At 40.9% G+C, this 19,736-nt stretch overlaps 1 protein-coding gene across 1 annotated transcript in view; it reads left to right on the top strand.

The window, feature by feature from the left end:
• Window positions 1–5,056: 5,056 nt before the first annotated feature.
• Window positions 5,057–19,736, top strand: part of ARHGEF38 (Rho guanine nucleotide exchange factor 38) — a gene marked incomplete at both ends in the record, with an annotated part of 106,005 nt that continues 91,325 nt past the window's right edge. Inside the window, one exon of the mRNA XM_080916465.1 lies at window positions 5,057–5,252. Within this exon, the coding sequence (XP_080772591.1) occupies window positions 5,057–5,252 (196 nt within the window). The remainder of the gene's footprint in view (window positions 5,253–19,736) is intronic.

Raw genomic sequence — 19,736 nt, 5'->3', positions numbered from 1 at the left:
TCCAGTTGGTTGATCTTGTTTTTCCTATAGAGTTGCAATCTCCTTCAGTTCCTTTAGTCCTTTCCATAGCTCTTCCATTGGGGTCCCTAGGCTCAGTCAGATGGTTGGCTGTGGGTATTTGCATCTGTATTGGTCAGATGCTAGCTGAGCCTCTCAGGGGTAAGCTATACCAGGCTTCTGTCAGCAAGTATTTCTTGGCATCAGCAATAGTCTGGGGATTTATTGTCTGCAGATGTGATGAATCCCTAGGAGGGGTGGTCTCTGGATGAATCCCTAACTTTTAACAGCTTAAGGCAATGAAAATGATTTTATGCTCAAATATATTACAATGCATTCCCCTTAAGTGATATGTTATCAGATTAACAGAAAAGGAGAAACCACTGTCCCCTAGATGACAGAAAGAAAGCCATAGCAGACTAGAATGCTTTCACCACTTACCCAGGTGGGGCACACATCACTTTAAGTTAGTTTCTTTGACCAAAGGGATTTACTTTTGCTAGGATAGATTCAAGGGGATCGGGGCAGTGCAATACTCCACGTGCCTCAATGAAGACCGGAAGCTGCTTGGTGAATAGCACTAGTGACTAAGCCATTCTTCTATTTTTCAAATTAAAAAATTGGGACCCAGAGCAACCATGAGGACAGGGAATTCTGAAGCCAGCCATGGTAGTGACAGAGTCTTGGGTCTAGTGCCCAATGTTGCTGTAATAGTGAGCCAGAATCCATTCATATTAAATAATATCACAATTTTCTCACCATTTTGCCCAAATTATATTATCTGTAACTCCTTGTATTGAAACACTTTTATGTGTAGACAGATTAGAGTTCTTGTTCTTGTCTGGTTGATGATCCAATAAGACACATAACTCAGTTTCTTAGACCTGGCCATTTTCATTTGTAGAAAGAATAAATTGTGTTTTAGGCTAGGGATTCTAAATATACTGGCTTGGTAAATGTCCATGAGATAAGCGGAAGAAATGTGATTTACTTGTATATTGTCTGCTAAATACACTTGAAATGTGCTCACAGGAACCCCAACAATGGCTTGGAGAAAATAAGTCTTTAATTTACCCAAAAAGCAAAAGTGTGAGGCAAGTGTCTGCCAGAACTACTTCAATATAACAGCGTAAGAATCCATCCATCTCCTTGGCTCTTAGACACAGGGTAGCTGCGACTGTTCCACACATTACTATACAACTGATTCTGCCAGGAGAAGGTTGCAGCCAGTTTTGTATGCTCCTTTTGTTGGATGAAGGAAAGGCTTTCTCAGAATCAATACCTTGCCCTTTATTCTGGATAAAGGGAACAGAATGCCATTTTTACTTTAGAAGGAAAAAGAAGAAGATTCCATTGATTGGCCAAGTCTGGTTTTTTACCTTGCATAAAATGGTGGTTCTTTTCCTATGAATAGCAACCAGGAATGGGTGTGTGAATAAAAACTGGGTAAACCACTAGCAACGTCTACCCCAGTCATTGATGGAATAATCTATGGCTAGTCAGTTTTTGCCACTGTGACAAAATTCTGAGAATAGGTGACTTACTGGAAGAAGAGTTTTTTTCTTGGTCCACAGAGGTTTCAGTCTATGCTGGCTTCCTCCAGTACTTCTGGGTCTATGTGAGGCAAAGGATCCTGGGGAAAGGCCGTGACTGAGAGGAAATCAGGAGTCAGAGAGACAGAGAAGAGTCAGGGGGAAAAGATGATCTTATTAAACCATCCCTCAGTGGCTGCGTCTCTCACCAGTCCCTGCTTCCTATCTCTCACAGCTTTGTGGTAATGACATTGTATTGTGCAACCATCATGGGGTTGATCCGGGAGATAGGTCAGAACCCCAGATTCCTTCATTAGGGAGCTAATTTTCCCAAAACCACAATATCTGGTCTGTAGACTATTTAAAACAAACTATGGTAGGGATTTTGATTATTTTACTTTTACATAGAAAATCCTTCAAGGGCCAGTGAGAAGGTTCAGTTGGTAAAGGTGTCTGCCACCAAACCAGATGACCTGACTTCTTCCTCTGAGCTCATAAGGAGGAACAAGAGAATTGAATCCCGCAAATTTGTCTTTCAACCTCCCCTTGTGAGCCCCCCCACAAAATCCATGAAATATAACTTCAAATTTTAAAAATAAACTATTATGAATAAATGAAACTCATTTGTCACAGAATCCATAGCAGCTATGATACTTAAACTATAGATAGAGATACATATCTCCATTATTAAGAGAAAAAATCTATAAGAACCAGAATCTGAATGTAAATTTGTTTGTTTCAGAAATACAAATTTGTTCCAGAAAGACTGACAAGTAAAGGAACTGTTCGAACAAAGCACATTTTCACATTTGTTTATGTGTACAAATGTTTCCACTTGGAACATTTAGTTTAATGCAAAAAAAAAAAAAAATCGTATTCAGACAAAATGATGACTGAGGAGAACAGAAAAGTCAGCTGTGTGTCCTGTAAACACTGCCGGTGACCTCAGGCCCTGACTGTGTCATGGGTCTTATCTACTGCGGTAATTCTTTGTGGCTTCAAAGGCTCTGCCTTTCCCTAACTCAGGCACCGCAGGTTTTCTGAGGTGCAGGGCCATAAGCAAATGCCAGAACATTCCCAAGACAGAGGGCTACATTTACAGTAGCATTTGCACATCCTTTAGATGTTTGAACTGGGTGACAGTGTCACACACCAGCAATCCCAGGTGTAATTCAGGATAAGTAGGAACATCACAAATGCAATGTTACTTTAGCCTACATGGTGAGTTTCAGGTCTGCTTATAAAGCAAACAAACAAACAAAAAAGGCAAAGGCCTTATATCAAAAACCAAAGCAATGCCGGCTATGGTGGGGTATGCATTTAATTCAAACAATCAAGAGGGAGAGAGGCAGGCAGATCTCCATGAGCTGAAGGCCAGCATCTCCCACAGAGTGGCAGGCTTGCCAAAGCTTTATAGAGAGACTAAACAAACAAGTCCAGCAGTCATGTGTACACTTGCTGCTCAAGCATATGGACCAGAGTGTGGATTCCCAAAACTCAGGCGAATGTCAGGAAGGCATGGCTGCCTAGCAAGACTAACCACATAGGCCTGCTCTAGGTTCCACTGAGAGGCTTGCCTCAAGGACTAGGGTAGTTGGATTCAGAACGATTCCTGACAACAAACAGTCTTGTTCTCCACACACACACACACACACACACACACACACACACACACACACACGAGTGCCCAGGCAAATGCAAACTTGTATGCACACACATATGCATATTGTACACAAAAGCAAATAAAAGACATTAAAGCAAACCAAAAAAAATCTATCACGTGTAAAAACACATAAACTGTATTATCTATTTTTATTCGTTCTCTGGGTGTATTTTCTTCTTTTTCTTTCTGTCTTGCTTGGTCTCTAAACCTCCTATTTCCAAAAGTCTTATAATTTTAATTACATAATTTTTCAGTTATAACATCATACTGAAGAGTATCACTCTGGTAGTCACTATGTGAATATATACATATTACATATGTATACATGTTATAAAAAAGTGGGACATTTTAATAAATAATAAACTTCATTTTATAGCTTGAAAAGTTGCTTTAAAGGCATTTATTCAATATACTCAGGAAAGCTTGTTTTAAAAAAAAAAGAAAAAAAAAACAACTCTCAATTATCTCAAATAAAAGCCATTCAGCGTTCCAAGCTACATATAGCTAACTCTATAGTGAGTGAGGATTCATCATTTATCTCTTAAGGTAATTATGCAAATTACATTCAGCCTACATATCCTGTGTTGGGAAAAATGGTTTTCGTCTTTCTCCTCCTCATTTATAATCTTGTCAAGGTGGAGTTGAGCAAGATTCATAATGGGCAGCTGGAAGCTGGTGGCCCCTTTACGATAAAAGGGAATTTATTTTTCTAGGGTATCTTTTACTTAACAAGGGTGTGCGCAAAACACTCAGCACATTCCCAGAGCTTCTCAGATCTCTCCCTCGAGAGCCCAATAAGTAAAAGGAAAAACAGCTTCAAACAATGAAAGGCCTTTCTCCTTCGCCTTCCTCCCTCCCAGCCTTGCTTCTGCCCCCAATGCACCTTCTTCACAATTCCCGTTTTCAACCCTGTCTCCTCCCCTCGTGTTCCTTTTCTCCACACTCCATTTGTGAAGCCACACGAGGAAGTTTTAAAAGAAATTAACACTGAGTCGTCTGTTATTTTCCTCAGAACCAATACATGAGAGGAGAAGGCTGGGACCAGGGGAAAAAAAATAGAGCCCAGGCAAAGGCAGCCTGTGGAGATTAAGAGAAGTTTCTGTGCTCTGGGGACATTCATTCTCCTCTAGTTCTTGACTCTCCTGCGGTTGGGGTGGGTGTTGGGGAGGAATCACTCTCAACCGTCAATCTTTACTGCTCAGGAACTCTGACCAGGGTTTAGCCAGTCGGACTGTAGCAGATTATCGCACAGGGCAATACTTAAAATTAGATGCATTGTTTGAAGGGCACGGACTCCAAATAAAAATAACCCTGTGTGCATTGTCGCGCGAATGTAAATTGTCATAGCTACACACTGACTTCAGAGCCACAGGTGGAAGAGCGAAGGAAAGCCGCCCAGGCTCCCAGCGGTGGTCACAACACAGTTCACAGAGTGCACCAGCACACGCCCCATGGGCACACATTCAACCCACAGGCTTCAGGTTGAGCCAATGTGCCCTTCCCTTCCCTCAGCCCCGTCTCACCTTGCGTACTTTCCCTTTCCCCACCCCCCAGCCCTTGCCCCACACAATGAGATTTTTTGTTTGCTTCAGTAGCATGTGACATTAGAGTCCCTGCTTTGCCTAACTCAATGCTGCAGGTCTCTCAGGTAACAGGTGGCAACTTCCCCTGTTGGATTGTAGGTATAAAAGAAAATGACCTCATAGGGGTGGAGCTTGGGGACTCCAGGTAGCAGTCACAGTCAGGTAACCCTGCCTTGAAGCCGAGTAGCTAGAAGGGGCAGATAGATGCTGAGGTGCACCCTGAGACACTTAAGCAACCTGCCCTTGCCTGCAAACCTCAGAACTTGGTCTCTTTGCCTTAGATGGAGCCCAGAGAAGCCGCGGGGAAGGAAACCATGGGAAGCAAGAGGAAAAACTTGGCCTTCTTAAGATCCAGGCTGTATATGCTGGAGAGGAGGAAGACAGATACTGTGGTGGACAGCAGTGTTTCTGAGGACCACTCTGGCTCCTTGAGGAGGAGCCAGTCTGACAGGACCGAATACAACCAGAAACTACAAGGTAAATCCAAGAGGAAGAGGCTACCCCAGGTGGCTTCTCTGTCCAGCTCTGGTTTGGGCTCGTTCCCATTTGCAGGGACATTTAATGCATAAGAGAAAATCAAACACAACCTTCCCTTCTTAGAAAACAAGAAAAAGGAGGGAAAAGGGACTCGTGAGATCCAGAGGAGATTTTTATATGACCAGTGGTTAAAGAGCCACCTCTGAATTTTTCTTAATACCCTCCAGTTTTCTCCAGTGAGAGTAATATTTTTTTCTCTCTCTACCTTCCTTGTTCCTTTTCCTTCCCTGATTCAAGTTCAAAAGGGGGGGAAGGGCTGGTACACTCGTGATTTAAAATGTACAAAAGGCGGTTTATCCCGGTAGGTGGCTCCGGGCTACAATCCCATGAGATCCAGCTAGGAAACTGAACCGTGGCTGAGGTTACACAGGGATGTGAAACTGTACTCATGTCTGTAGAAAGTGAGTAATATTAGTCAGGGGTGCTCTGAAGGAATTCCTGAGACTCACTTAAGTGACAGTGCCCTTGGAGTGGACTAAATGGCATCCAGACAGGTCACAGCTGTTGCACACACACTCAGATTCACTGACGATTGAGGAACGAACCACTTTGTTTTGTGACACGGGAGGATAATCTGGCACAGTTACTGGAACACATCTTTCATCTCTGGCCCTGGATTTCCATCTCCTTCCCACTACCCTTTCCCCAAAGGTCGTTTGCTCCAATAAATCTTGATTTTAGTGTGATAGTGGGCGGGGTTTATCTCCACTGCTGCACCTGCCATGTCAACCTCCCAGATCCTGTCTTTCCTGTTTAGTATACAAAGCTAATGAGCTCCCCTCATCCCATTGTGACTTGTCACTGTAGACTTTGAAATGGCAATGGCCTTAAAAGACCAAGGGGGCATACATGTTGGCAGAATACTTTCCTCAGAAACAAGCTTAGGCTTGGCTATGCAAATTATTCAACTTAAATGCATTTAAATGGAATGTTTTGAAACTCTAACTAGGGTGGAATACTTTTTAAATATCCTTCATGGTTTGACACTAAATTGCAGTTTCGGTCTTTCTCCTTTAAGTTATTTTTAGTGAGGAAGAAATGGTATTTGATCTTTGAATTTAACTTCCTTCAAGGCCACGTTGGAAAGAATGAAAACTAGTCATCCGCAGCACTTGGTATCCAATTTTGACTTTTCAATTTACTACGAACAAGACCTTGGAGAGAATTGCTTAAGATATATGCACCCCAATTTCCGTACTTTTGAATGTAAGACTATGATATTTACCATATAGTGATGGATTGAATTAGATAATGACCCAAACCTCTAGTGCCTTAGTGGACAGATATTATATGCTCAATAAATAATAATAGCAGTCATTTTCAAGTTTAAGAATAATGGTTGCCCTACTAAGATATAGGCCAGGCTGACTATTCATTCAAACGTATACACCTTATTTTTTTTTCTGCCTCCTTTTGTTTCTTGATAAGGATACAACACACAGGTATCCAGGAGCCCATCACATTATTTCCAGCAATGTTTTTTATTTCTATCAGTCTCACTAATACAGTGTCTTGCTGCTTCAGATTTTTCACCAGCAAAATAAATTCTAAATAATTTTGGAACTTACAAACACAGTAGTCATTTGTTAGCTTCTTTACAGAAGCTCCTAGGCTGCCTGAATTTGGTCTGTGAGCTTTCCCTGTTTTGCCAGACTTTGTCTCTAAAAATAGAAGGTCTCAGAGTTCACCCATGTTCCTAGAAGTACTTGGGAAAAAAAACAAAACACTAGGAATGTACTTAGATGTCACATTGACATTGGAGCTGTAACTTAGCTGGGCTCCTGAGGGGAAAAACATGTTTAGGCGTAACCCAGAAAAACCTAAATCTGAGTTCTAATGGCCAAGGGGAGCTTTTAGGATGAGTTTACAACAGGTGCTTAGGCACAATGGACGGTCTTTTTGCCACAAGGGTCAAGGCAGTCAGCTCTTGGGGTTTGCTACCTGCTTGGTTCAATGCGTACAGTGGGCTATGGTCAGATGACTTCTGCATCTCTGTCTTATTGAAATATCAAAGGTTTTGCGTCCATTTTAGTGGGAATTGGTAGCCTCCAGGAAGCATTACAAAAAGGTGACCTAGATTGGTTAGAGCCCCAGAAAGATGATCCAAAGCCAGCTAAAGGTCAAAATGCTTTCGAAGGCTGGAATTTCTAGAACTCCTACAGTTCTAGGCTCAGTCAGTGGGTCAGTTTTAGTACTGTGTTGTTATCTGAGTAACTCGCTGTTCTGTCTAGTCTGTACAGAGGCCAGCTCTTTGGTTCTGAAAAGCAGATCTTTCTTCAGTGTCCGTGAGCTTGTCTTTCAATCCATACTAGACGGTCTACCTGTTGTTTTTAAATTTTTTCTTACTATGCTAAAATAAAATTTTAGCAGAGTGAACTTTAAATTGCAATAATAATTTTTTAAAAAGTGGTGCTTTGTATATGAGCTACAGGATCAGTGCAGTAGAAATGACCTTTGAATGACCTTGCCGTCAATATGTTGTGTCTTAGGGGTTAACGTTGAACAAAATCAGCCCATGTGCCAGAAGTCTCAAGTTTAATATCATTAAAGAACATGCTATGGTCTACTTGGGAAAGAGAAGTAAAGCAAACTAAATGATGCAGACATGTGGCTTGATAGAAGTAGGGTATGGATCAAGGATTCCCAGCAGTCACCGGTGGAGGGGTTACTATGTAGTTAAGACGTGATAAGCTGGAGGCAGGAAGAGAGCACAGATGGAAAACGGTATTTCTGCCTCGGCACTGCGCTTCATCTGCAATATTTTTCTTCCTTATTGCTTATGATTGACTCTCATTCCCCCTCCAATCTCTCACCCCACCCATTCATGAAAGAGACTTCCGTTGTTAACTGTTCCATTTCTTCTGCATACAGAGCCAGGGCCAGCACACTGTAAACAAGTACTCGGTAATCAATAGAACACATGATCTGGCCCATGCAGGGAAAGGATGTGAGCAGACACCGATGCCTGAAAACAAAACTTACATGTGGGTTTCCTTCATCTGGGAGAGCCCACATGTGCAGCAATGAGCGTAATTGTTTATTAAAATAAAACAGCAGTGAGACGAATGTACAGAATTGTACACATGACTACATTTTAGTGGTGTTCTATCTCCTTCCTTACTCTGCCTCCTAGAGTACAGTGATCTCAGATCACCCCGTTCATTACAACCGTGTCCCAGCACCTTTCAAGTTAGCTCATGATTGCCATTCTACTGAGTGCCTTAGGGAAGAAGCACACGGGGAGAGTGTGAAGGCTGAATGGTGAAAACTTTGGATTTCATGTGTAACCTTATTTGAGTTAAGCATGACTTGATTTTTATGTATGCACGTATGTATGAATGCATGTATATTTGCATATGTAGCTATCCACCAGTAGAATACACAGATATGTATGTGTGTGTACTTGAGATAGTCCTGCACTGTTTAAGCTCTTTATGAAAACATTAGTGACTAAGATTTAGCAGTCTTGTCTGAAACCATAATGACCTATGTTACAGATGCTGTTTCCACACCTTGGACCACATGTTTTTACACACATCCCCAGATTTACACAGTAATACTGAATCCCCAAAATTGTGGTATTTGGAAATGAGGCCTTTGGGAAGTAATTAGATCCTAAACAAGAAACCTCATGAATGGAATTGGTGGCTTTGAAAGACACTCAAGGGCTTGTTTCTCTCTCTGCTGACACTGGTAGGGATGCCTGTAAACCAGGAAGTAGGCCCTCAACAGAAACTTTGTCTGCTGGGACCTTAACCTTGGACTTCCCAGCCAGTAATGTGGTGAGGAACAAAAGCTTTAGGATACACAGTCATTTTATATATCTTACAGAAGCTAGAACTGACTGGCGGTGGGTGGGTCACCTCTTTTGCAGTTTGTTTACACCTTCTAGTTAATTATTTAGTTGGTAGATATTTTCACTAAAGAAGAATTCACTAAGAACAGGAGCAAGTAGATAAAACGTCATTGATAACAGAGGTCAAAACTACTCTTAACAGGACGATTGCATCTTATCCCCCTTCTGCATTTATTTCATCTTATTCCTTTTGCAGATGAGAAAGAACTGGTAGGCTTTCTCATAAGCCCTAAGTGTTGGTACTCCTGTTAAAAACAAATTGCTCCAAGGCACACACTTCAAACACAGTAACAGATTGCAAAATAAGAGGACATAGGACTCAACCAAGAAGTTGGACTTGGACTAATTAAGAGCCCATTTAATGTGCGGTGCCTTTAAAGAATGTGGAGTCCATGTCAGTGAGTGGGAGCAGTCCACACTGGATGACTGAGTGATTGTTTTGTTCCTAGTGAAGGATATGATAAAGGCTCAACTTGCTGTGTTTCTAAGCTGGGGCCTTTGTCGTTCTGTTCGTGTCTGATCCTTTCTCCTGCCTCCAAACACCTTTGGCTGAAGAGAAAACTACAGAACCAGTAACATGACACCTGCAAAAAATAGGTGTGAAATTGTTTGAAGGACAAACCTTTAAAACAAAAAGCCTAACTGCTTCAGTAGTTTCTGTCTCAGTCATGCATAAAAGCCAAACCAAAGCACATTACAATTCTCCTTCTTTTGTTTCCTAAAGAGCAAAGGTGTCTTTCAGTCTTTAGAAAAGCTATTTGTTTTACAGAGTGAACCAAAGAATTGGTAACTTCTACATAACCACAGTGAGGTGGGCAAAGTCACTCCTGTGCTGACCTGGGGTGGCTTCCTTTCTTTTTAAAAAAGTTTCCTAAAGGTAGAAGGCATTATGTTGGGTTGTGTGTGTGTGTGTGTGTGTGTGTGTGTGTTTTCCTTATGCAAAAAAGGTAGAATTTTATCAGTGCATAAAATGTGGAATTAAGTGAAGAGGTTGAGTGACCAAAAGGGGAGAGAAAGGGGGCAGGGGAGAAGGAAGGGAGGAAGGAGGCAAAAGTACATATCAACCAGTAAGAGAGGAACTCGATCAACGTTCATCTTTGTCTCTGCTAATATAGGAGATTAAGAAGGCCCAGTATAAGAGTCTTTTTTCCTAGCTGCCACCACCATATCAACATTAGTACTTTTGTAGGCACTGGTGTCCTGGGAAGAGTAGATGGACCCTTGGCTAAAACCAGGCAAAAGCTAGCCTCTAGTGAAGCTCTGGACTATCTCTGGCTGCCCTCTCCTAACCTGTAGATGGAAAGTCCTTAAAGTCAAGCTTACTGGCTGTTGAGCCACCTTATTCTCCCATTTGTATTTGGAATTTCAGAATTTTCAGTTATATGGGCTTCAATGTTGGCTCTAGCCAGTTCCTATCCTGTTCTCCTAAGGGTGGACTTCATCTGACCATACTTTTAGGCCTGAGGGATAACTGGTTATAGAAATTTTCTTGTATTTAACAAACTGGAGTGTTTATACCATGAAAAGGGCTCCCTTTGTAGAAGGGAGACCTAGTAGGGGGAAATAGCTTTACAAGCCTTAAGGCTAGGTAGGAGTGAGTGTGCCCCAGCACTGAGCCAAATTTTGGTGTGACCTTCTTAGGAATTTGAGAAATTCAAAGTTTGAACTTGGCCTTCAGATAGTTATGAAGGTAGCTTTGTCAAAAGTACACTTCATTTAACAGCTCCGTTTCATTCAGCTTACTCTGTTTATAACCTTTAGATCTGTAGACATGCCATACCGGAAGCATCTGGACCCTTGAACCAGGTAGCTAGTGGAAGACAGGCATGCATTTGGGGCTGTGATCTACCTTCTGGATGTGATCTTCCTTCTGTGCTGGGTCTTCAAGACTAAGAAGGAAGAGCAGAAGAGGGAAGGGATAAACAGGAGACCCATCACCTACCTGAACTTGTGCCCGCAAGGGACTTCCTTCCACACACCACTGCCTAACCCTAAATCTTTGCAGTTCTGGCTTTGTAGTGGGAACACATAGATGGTAAAGCTTTGGTTGGAACATAGGCGATTTCAGCATCTTAGAACAGAATATAGTCGGTAATTAGCTCACCAAATACTTCCTGATAATGAGTTAAAGCAATTTGGCATTTCCTTTCATTGTGCAGTAACATCCTTCTACTATAGAGACAAAGCTCGACTGGTTGGTTTTACTTTGAAACACTCATTCTTTCTTTCACATTGTGTCCTTGCCAGTGTTGCTGCTTCTAATATAATTTTTGTTGTTGCTGTTTCTTCAGGGACTAAAACCAAAAGGTTAGGCCAGGCATGATCTCTGTCTTGTGCTTCATCGAGCACTGCAAAGCTTCTTTTTCCATTTTACATCTGTTATCCTTTATTTTCATCTCAATAAAACACAACATGTATCTGGAGAGCTGAAAGACCTACTCTATAGCAAAGGTGGAGAATAAAACACAATCACAAATAAGTAGGGTGCAGGCAGCTGGGTGTGGGGGCACACCTTTGATCCTAGCAAACTTCTATGAGTTCAAGCCCAGCCTGGTCTATATGGCTGTTCTCAGACAGCCAGGGTGACATAAAGAGATGTTGTCTCACAAAAGAGAGCAAAATAAAGCAAACAAATAAACAATCACTATGGATCTCAAGAAGCCAGCAGTTCTACAAACTCGTCGAGTTGAAAACTAATGCAGCAGGAAAACTGACCACTGTGATTAAAGGTTCTTGTCCAAGGCTGCCCAGACCAGTTCCTAAGTGCATTAGAGCAGAACAATTCTTGGATACCTACACTGAGGCCACCATAAGGAACTGGGCTCTCTCGCCTCCCTTGTGCCTTGAGGAAGCTAAAAGACCACCCGCCTAGCTGCTGGTCTAAAGGTCTGGATGTGAAATTGTTTTTCCCTGCATGTTTCTTGATGTTAAGTCTCTAATGTCAGTACAAGAAACAAACAAAACCACAAGTGACTGTGCAGGAATTTTGCTTCTGAAGTGGTTGATTGAAGATGTCCTTTGCCTCTCAGCGCTGACCTGGTTTTCCTCCGGGGCAAAGAGTGAGCCCCTTGAAGAATTAGAACCCGGAATTCTCTGGCACAAATACAAGCAACTTGAGCATGCTTCCTGGCTGAAAAGCAGCCCTATGCTCAAGCTAAAAGTTCCTTCCCACTCACTGAGGTCTCTGTCCACCCTTCACAATCCTTCCCCAGAAACCCTGCCTATAGTGAAACAGAAAGAGAGGACTTTTCTTCTACCTTCTTTGAGTCTATGAAATGGTGAATGGGACATGAAATGACAAAGGACAGATTAGCTAGGACAAAGCTACACATTTTGTTTGAAATCTGTTTTATGTAGCACAAAGCACTTGATAGGAAAAAAAAATCCCAAAGAAACAGCTGGACCTGGAGTTGTGTAATGTTGAAAAGCAGGACGAGGGTCTGGGCCTCTGGCAAAATTGAGGAAGAAAGTAGGACATAGTATACAGGGAAAACGAAGGGAGGCTCTGGGCCATTTCAAGAAGAGTTGAGGGGCAGATTCATCTGGGTGTCGACTGTGCATCTACAGTGATGGGAGGTCTAGTTTTCCTGATCCATGCAGGCCCTTTCCTGGAGGAAATTTATTCTTTGCTATTAGAGTGAACAAGAAAAGGTAGAGAGCACTTCCTGTATCTGCCCTTCCCAGGCACCTTCAGCCCAGAATAATCAATGCAGCAAATCGCCTGTGTGTGTGTGTGTGTGTGTGTGTGTGTGTGTGTGTGTGTGTGTGTGTGTGTGTTTGTGTGTATGAGGGGGGGCCTCTTCTTCTTTAGTGGTCCTTACTTCTGAATGTCTAAAATTATATTATCATATTTTCTACCCCTGTTTCCCGTTTGTATATAATTCTTTTTGGGAGCAGAGACTTATACCTACTTCAGCAGTTAAGGGATGCCTGACATTTGGCACACACCCAGCTCCATTGTTGCCCATTTAATTATTTTAAAATATTCAATGGCTAACTGCAAGTGTATCAATTTTCATGGTTGGCATACCTCTATAATTCCATTTTTCTAATATCTAATAGTAGTCAGCTTTTGACAACTACTTTTTTTTGTTTTTCTGTAGCAAGGAAAAGATAATAGAAATCAACTAATTGAAGGAGAAAATAAAATCCTAACCTCCACCCCTTAGCAGCCCTGTGACATCAAACGTACACATCAAGCAATACCGAAGCTGTGGTGAGACAAAGTTGAATTTTACCTCTAATGTGGCTTGTGATGGGCACAGAACAAAACAGTGAAATATGAAGCTATTTGGAAATGGGCGGGGCATTCCAGAGTGATGAAGTGTGTTCTATGACTTGAAACAAGGCAGTAGCCCAATACTGACTTCCTCGTTTGAGAATTAATAAATGGCAGGTACCCAGACACCAGCTGAACCTTGGTGTCTGTCACTTGGCTTCATCAGGTTATGTTGTAGTCTTTACGGCTCTGCAAAGAAGTTCATGTCATCTGTTCACAAATGACGAAACCAAGGTTCATAGGAGTGAAAGTGCCTTACATGTGGTTGTATAGCCAGTAAAAGGTGGGATCGGTTCTTCCAGAATCCTGTGTGTGCACATGTATGTGTGTGTGTGTGTGTGTGTGTGTGTGTGTGTGCGTGCGTGTGTGAACAAGCTGCATTCTTCATTGTTCTTTCCTTAGCCTTTAGTAGTCATATCTGTTTTCTTTCTTTCTTTCTTTTTTTTACTTAATGGATTGACCCATCTTGACAATGTTTTGAAAAATATTCAAAAGCCCTCAGATCCTGTTTTACAAGGATGTTTACTGCCATCTTTAGGCAATCCCTGTGCAAGTAGATTGGAGGAGTGTATCATTTTATGCTTTCCAAAAAATGTTTTATGTGTATGTAAATTAGGAAGATGTTTGAATGAAGTCAGCACTTTCTAGAATAACTAGAATAACCTCGTCTAAAAATATAATATCAAGCTCTTACCCTCTTCCCTCTCTGCCCTGTCTCTCCCCCTCCCCCTCTCTCCTTCTCTTCCTCTCTTTTTCTCTTCCTCTCTCCCTCTCCCTTCCCCTCCTCTCTCTGTCTCTGTCTCTCTCTCTTTGCCTTTCTCTTTTTCTACTCCCTCAACTCCCCTCCCCATGTCCTAAATAAACTTTATTCCATATATATATGGATATATATGCCGGCACCAGCAGACCACATGGCACTAGTGGGGTGTTCTCACTGAGGCAGATTCTCTGGCCTGAGCTCTCACACCTCTCCACCTAACTCACTAAATTCCTGTGGCTTGGTGTGTCCACCACCATATCTTTCTCTTGAACTCATCTGAGTCACCGCACGAAGAAAAACACCATGCAATCTTGGTTTAGAATTAGCAGGTAACAACAATAACTATTCTGATTGGTAAGCTACTCTAAGTTATAATTCCAGCCTACTCCTCAGTCAGTGATTGGTCCCCTGCAGGGCAGGTGGGTGGTAAAGAGTACCCTGGTTTTCAGTTGAAATAAGTCAAGTCCCAGGAACATAAAGTGACACAGTGACTTCTAGTTTCCTGAAAAAAACAGGCCCCTTCACACAACCCACACCACAGTTCACCCCCTCCCCGGCCACACCAAGTCCCTTCTCTGCAGGTAGACATGACCACAGGTGACATAAGCTCCAGGCAGAAGCAGGACCGCCCCCAAATATGTAGACAAGGTCTTCCCAAGCCCTCAGGCCAAGCCAATAAGAAGTACTGGTTGTCAGACTCTGGACCATTCAAAACTGTATATATACATATACATATATATATGGCGGGTTTTGCTTAAGAGTAAAGGTGTGCAAGAATCATTCCATCATCTGAGAGCTTTTGTTATAAGAGCTGTTAACACTGCCACTTGGAAAGAGATTTCCTCTCCTGAAGCCTCTTGCACCCTGTGCTGAAGCCTCACGCTGGCTTGGTTCAGCCTGGCCCGGCACCTCGTGGCAGCAGTGGAAACAGGTACAAGCTGGACCCAGCAGCAGAAGTGGCAGAAGCTACTCCCATCTCTGACCTGAGATCTGTGTGGGACTTCTGGTGCCCAGCCTGGCCTGAAGTCCCACCGTCCCCTGAAACCTTTATTCATTAGGGGAAGGTTCTTGCTCTGTGTGTGTGTGTGTGTGTGTGTGTGTGTGTGTGTGTGTCTGTGTCTGTGTATGTCTCTCTGTGTGTATGTATGTATGTATGTATGTATGAATGTATGTATATAATAAAATAACTGAGCTAGTCTTAGCTGCTGATCAGCACTAACTATATAGTACACAAGTGGGCAAGGACTTGTGTGCAAAACTGAGCCAGAATGTTAGTCCACACTGCTCTTTTCACAAGATTCTTTTTGTTTTTCTGTTTTCTATGGCAGTTGATAATTAGTTCCAGAGGGGCAAAAACATTTCTGGGGTTTTCAAGACCATCCATGGTGTGAAAGATAAACAAAGTGAACCTTTTTAGCCTTGTACTCTGAAAATATTTATTTTTGTGTATGTTTTATAGCTGCACAGTACATTAATAGTATGCATTCGCTGGAGTTGTATGCTTAGAACAGAGTTGAATGAAATTATTGTATAGAGGGCAGCACAAGTACATATTGAAGATATTAAGTAAAAAAGAGGCACATATTGAGTGTTTTGTCAAAGTACCCCAAGCTGGCAAATTTATAGACAGAAAGGAGAAGGCTAGTTTTAAGGAGCTCAGGGCAGCTATTGAACAATAGGCAGAAGATGTTAGTTTGGGCACGAAAGTTTTGAAGACAGATGTGAGGATGGTTATAAACTCATGTGAAGACACTCAGCAACACTGTGCTGTACACTTGACAATAGCCATATGGAATCTTTCACATCACACATGAAATAAAATAGAATAAATTATTTGGAGTCCCATGGGTCACACAACACTGAGATAGATAAGGCCTCCCCTGATCTGACTCTGTTTACTCATTTGCATATCTGACTGTCAGGATGTGTAGCTTTCACTGGCAGGCCTCAGCATGCTCCCCATCCTGAGTGGGTTACATACCCCCTTTCAAGGCTGTCCTTCCTGAGCTTCACACTCAGATCACGTTCACGTATCAAGTGGTTGGTACATTTCTAACCAACACCTCATGTCGGCTCCTCTGTTTTACTTCGCCAAACGAAGTCAGGGACGTTTCATCTTCAGGGCCTTGCATGGGTTGGCATGCACTCAGTAACTGAGCTGAGTTTTGAGTTAAGGAGTAAATGGTGGAGGAACGGTGGTGTGGCAGCTGCGTAGGGAAAATCGTGCTAGACACAGGAGCCCTACCCCTGCTGTGGTTGGTCCAGGTTAGCCCGCCCGTCATCACTGGCTCCGTAGCTTCAGAGTCACAGTCACTGATGTGGATTATAAGGCAGATTAATGGGTTGCTTATCAGTTTCCTTCATGTAGCATATATCTCTTCTTTTTGTGTTGGGTCATGTGTAAAATTCTGCCATCATTAGCCGGTGTTGGGGGGGGATCACATCTATGATACATTGAAGGACAGGAATAGGTTAGCCCTCAATGTAAAACCCCATTTACAACCAGATATGGATAAAGGAATTACTAATGTTGTATAAAGTGATCAAAGATTCTAAATAGAATAAATGTCTCCTTTTCTTTTCTCATTGTATTAAACCAATATATCCATTCAAATATAAGAATGACATATTTGAGAACACCCTCCAAGAGTTTGAATTACTTTCTGATAACACACATTTGAGGTCATCATTTTACAATGGTGTTACTCTTTTGAAAACATTAAAAACTTAGTCTGTGGATTTAGCTTGCCTATCGAATGCAAGCAAGGTACTGGGTTCAGTCTCCAGCTCTTTGAAGAAAAAGATTGAAAAAATTTAAAAAATTTTAAAATTAATATTTCTAAAATTATAAGTTAATATTACTCTTTAGTCTTTTAATTTTTAAATTTCTTCATAGATGTGCTAATTAAGGATGTAAACTTACCTTTCTTTTAATAAAGGAATGTTTAGGGGAAAAATCAGTATTATATGAGAAAAGTGAAGTTTTACCATAGTGCAGTAACAAGAAATTAGTTTTACACATTTTATTTTATTTTTTTATAATATATGTATTTCTTTTTGAAGATTTATTAATTTTATTCATATGAGTACACTGTAGCTGTCTTCAGACACACCAGAAGAAGGCATCAGATCCCATTACAGATGGTTGAGAGCCACCATGTGGTTGCTGGGATTTGAACTCAGGACCTCTAGAAGAGCAATCGGTGCTTTTAACCGCTGAGCCATCTCTCCAGCCTCACATTTTATTTTTTATGATCTGGAAATTGAACTGAAAGCCTATTCTAGGCAATGTTTTTAATTGAGCATACTCATAATACATATTTCAGCACAAGAATAGACCAGAAGCTCATAGTGGTGAGAAAACTAAATTACCTGTGTGCTCGGAGATAAGGAGCTGACAATGTGTTAAAAAAAAGCATCAGTGAAGGTACATCAACACCAGAAACAAGAAAAGACTTCAGTGTACCATTTGGGGTGCTGAGCAAAAGAAAGGTGGAAAGAAAGAACAGAAATAAGAAATGGGGCTGGACCCATTTCTGGGGCATGTTTCCTAGAGTAGGTCACAACTCTATTGCAGACAACACCACCTACCAACAGAGTGGGACAGATGAATGTAAAAGATTTCTGGCAAGGTATGAAAAAGGAGGAGAGACATTGACATATCAGAATCCTAATCCTTTTTTTTTTTTTTTTTACTCCAACAACTTTATTTTTTCCCCTTAGCCATTCTTATACCACATAAGACAGAGTTTTCTGTGTAAAATAATGACGACCTCATATCCTCAAGTTGCATATTCTCTAAATTCTGTCACGACAAAAACATATTCTTCAAAAACACATTAAAATCATTACCCTTAAGGAAATTACAAGAGGATTATTGATTCTGTATTCTTCTTTTGAAACTCATACTCCACAAGTTCAGTGTAATCACAAAGCAATAATTCTTGTGTCATTGATTACCAAAGTTTAAGCAAATCACTATACTAACAAGTTTTTCCCTATGTTTAGCTGATGCAATTTGTATTTACCAAGAAATAGATCATCATCTATATTACATCTTATTTTTGAATCTTGTTCAGCTAAACTGGCTAACCATCTATTTGCTACTCTTATTTTTTTTTTTTAAATTGAACAACTTTATTTTAAAAAAAGATAAATGTACAGATTTTAAGCATTTTTGCATAAAAGTATACGAATACATTTTTGTCAGTACTTGATTTTTTAAAGGTTTGATAGTGTGCATTAAAATATTACTAGTTACAATGAGCATAAAGTACATGTAAAACAACACGTAACCTGGAAATAGTCAAAGTTTTCTTGGTGTGTAAAGATTAAGCATAATGGTTTTTCATTTTCTTTTTTGGGGGGGAGGGGCTTTGTTTTTTCTTGAATTTCATATAGTCTGTGAGTTATTTCTGGGGTGTTCAGAGCTTTCTGGGGTTAGTATCCCATTATCAGTGACTACATATTATGTCTGTTCTTTTGTGACTGGGTTATCTCATTCAGGATGATATCCTCTAGATGCATCCATTTTCTTAAGAATTTCATAAAGTCATTGTTTCTGATAGCTGAGTAGTACTCCATTGTGTGAATATACCACATTTTTGTATCCATTCATCTACTGAAGGACATCTGGGTTCTTTACAGCTTCTGGCTATTATAAATAGGGCTGCTATGAACATTGTGGTGCATGTGTCTTTGTTGTATGTTGGAGCTTCTCTAGGGTATATGCCCAGAAGTGGAATAACTGGGTCTTCAGGTAGTACTATGTCCAATTTTCTGAGAAATCGCCAGACTGATTTCCAGAGTTGTTGTACCAGTTTACAACCCCACCAACAGTGAAGAAGTGTTGCTAGGCAATGTTTTGCTCTGAGCTGTATCTACCGTCCATATTTACTTTTGAATATTCAAAATATAACTTACACATCACTATATAAACTTTCATTAATAAGTTTTTGAATGAGAAAAAAATAATCACAAAAGTTCAAATCCTACACAGCTTTTACTGTATGTTCTAATATGTTTAAATTTTAAAAAATGTTTTAAAATAACCGAACCATAGTTTGACTTTTCTGTATTTTTATATTATATTCAAACTTTTATGACATGTAAGGACTTCATGTAAGGTCATGTTAGAGAATATAAGCTATGTGTGTGTGTGTGTGTGTGTGTGTGTGTGTGTGTGTGTGTGTATTATATGTATATAGACTAATATGCTATCACTGTTTGCCCATTGTGCTGAGAATCCCTAGTCCCCAATATGTGATTAAATGGATCTAAAAAAATTCACTTTGATTAGTTGAGTGAAGAGCAAATTCTATCTTTTATTCATCTGAAATCTATTAATATGATAATTAAATGCATAATGAAAGACTTGGGATCTAGCTCAGGGATAAAATGTTTGTCTCACATATGTGTGGCCATGGGTTCCATCCTGGTATAACACAAAGCAGGGCAGGGAGTGACACTTCTAGTCTAAAGCTTTGACAATAAAAAACGAGAGAGAAGGGCTCTGAGACCCAGCCATTG

The sequence above is a fragment of the Micromys minutus genome, assembly GCF_963924665.1.
Source record: "Micromys minutus genome assembly, chromosome: 4".
NCBI classification, from domain to species: domain Eukaryota; kingdom Metazoa; phylum Chordata; class Mammalia; order Rodentia; family Muridae; genus Micromys; species Micromys minutus.
The sequence above is the reverse complement of the archived record's forward strand: the minus strand, read 5'-3'. Positions and strand labels throughout refer to the sequence as shown.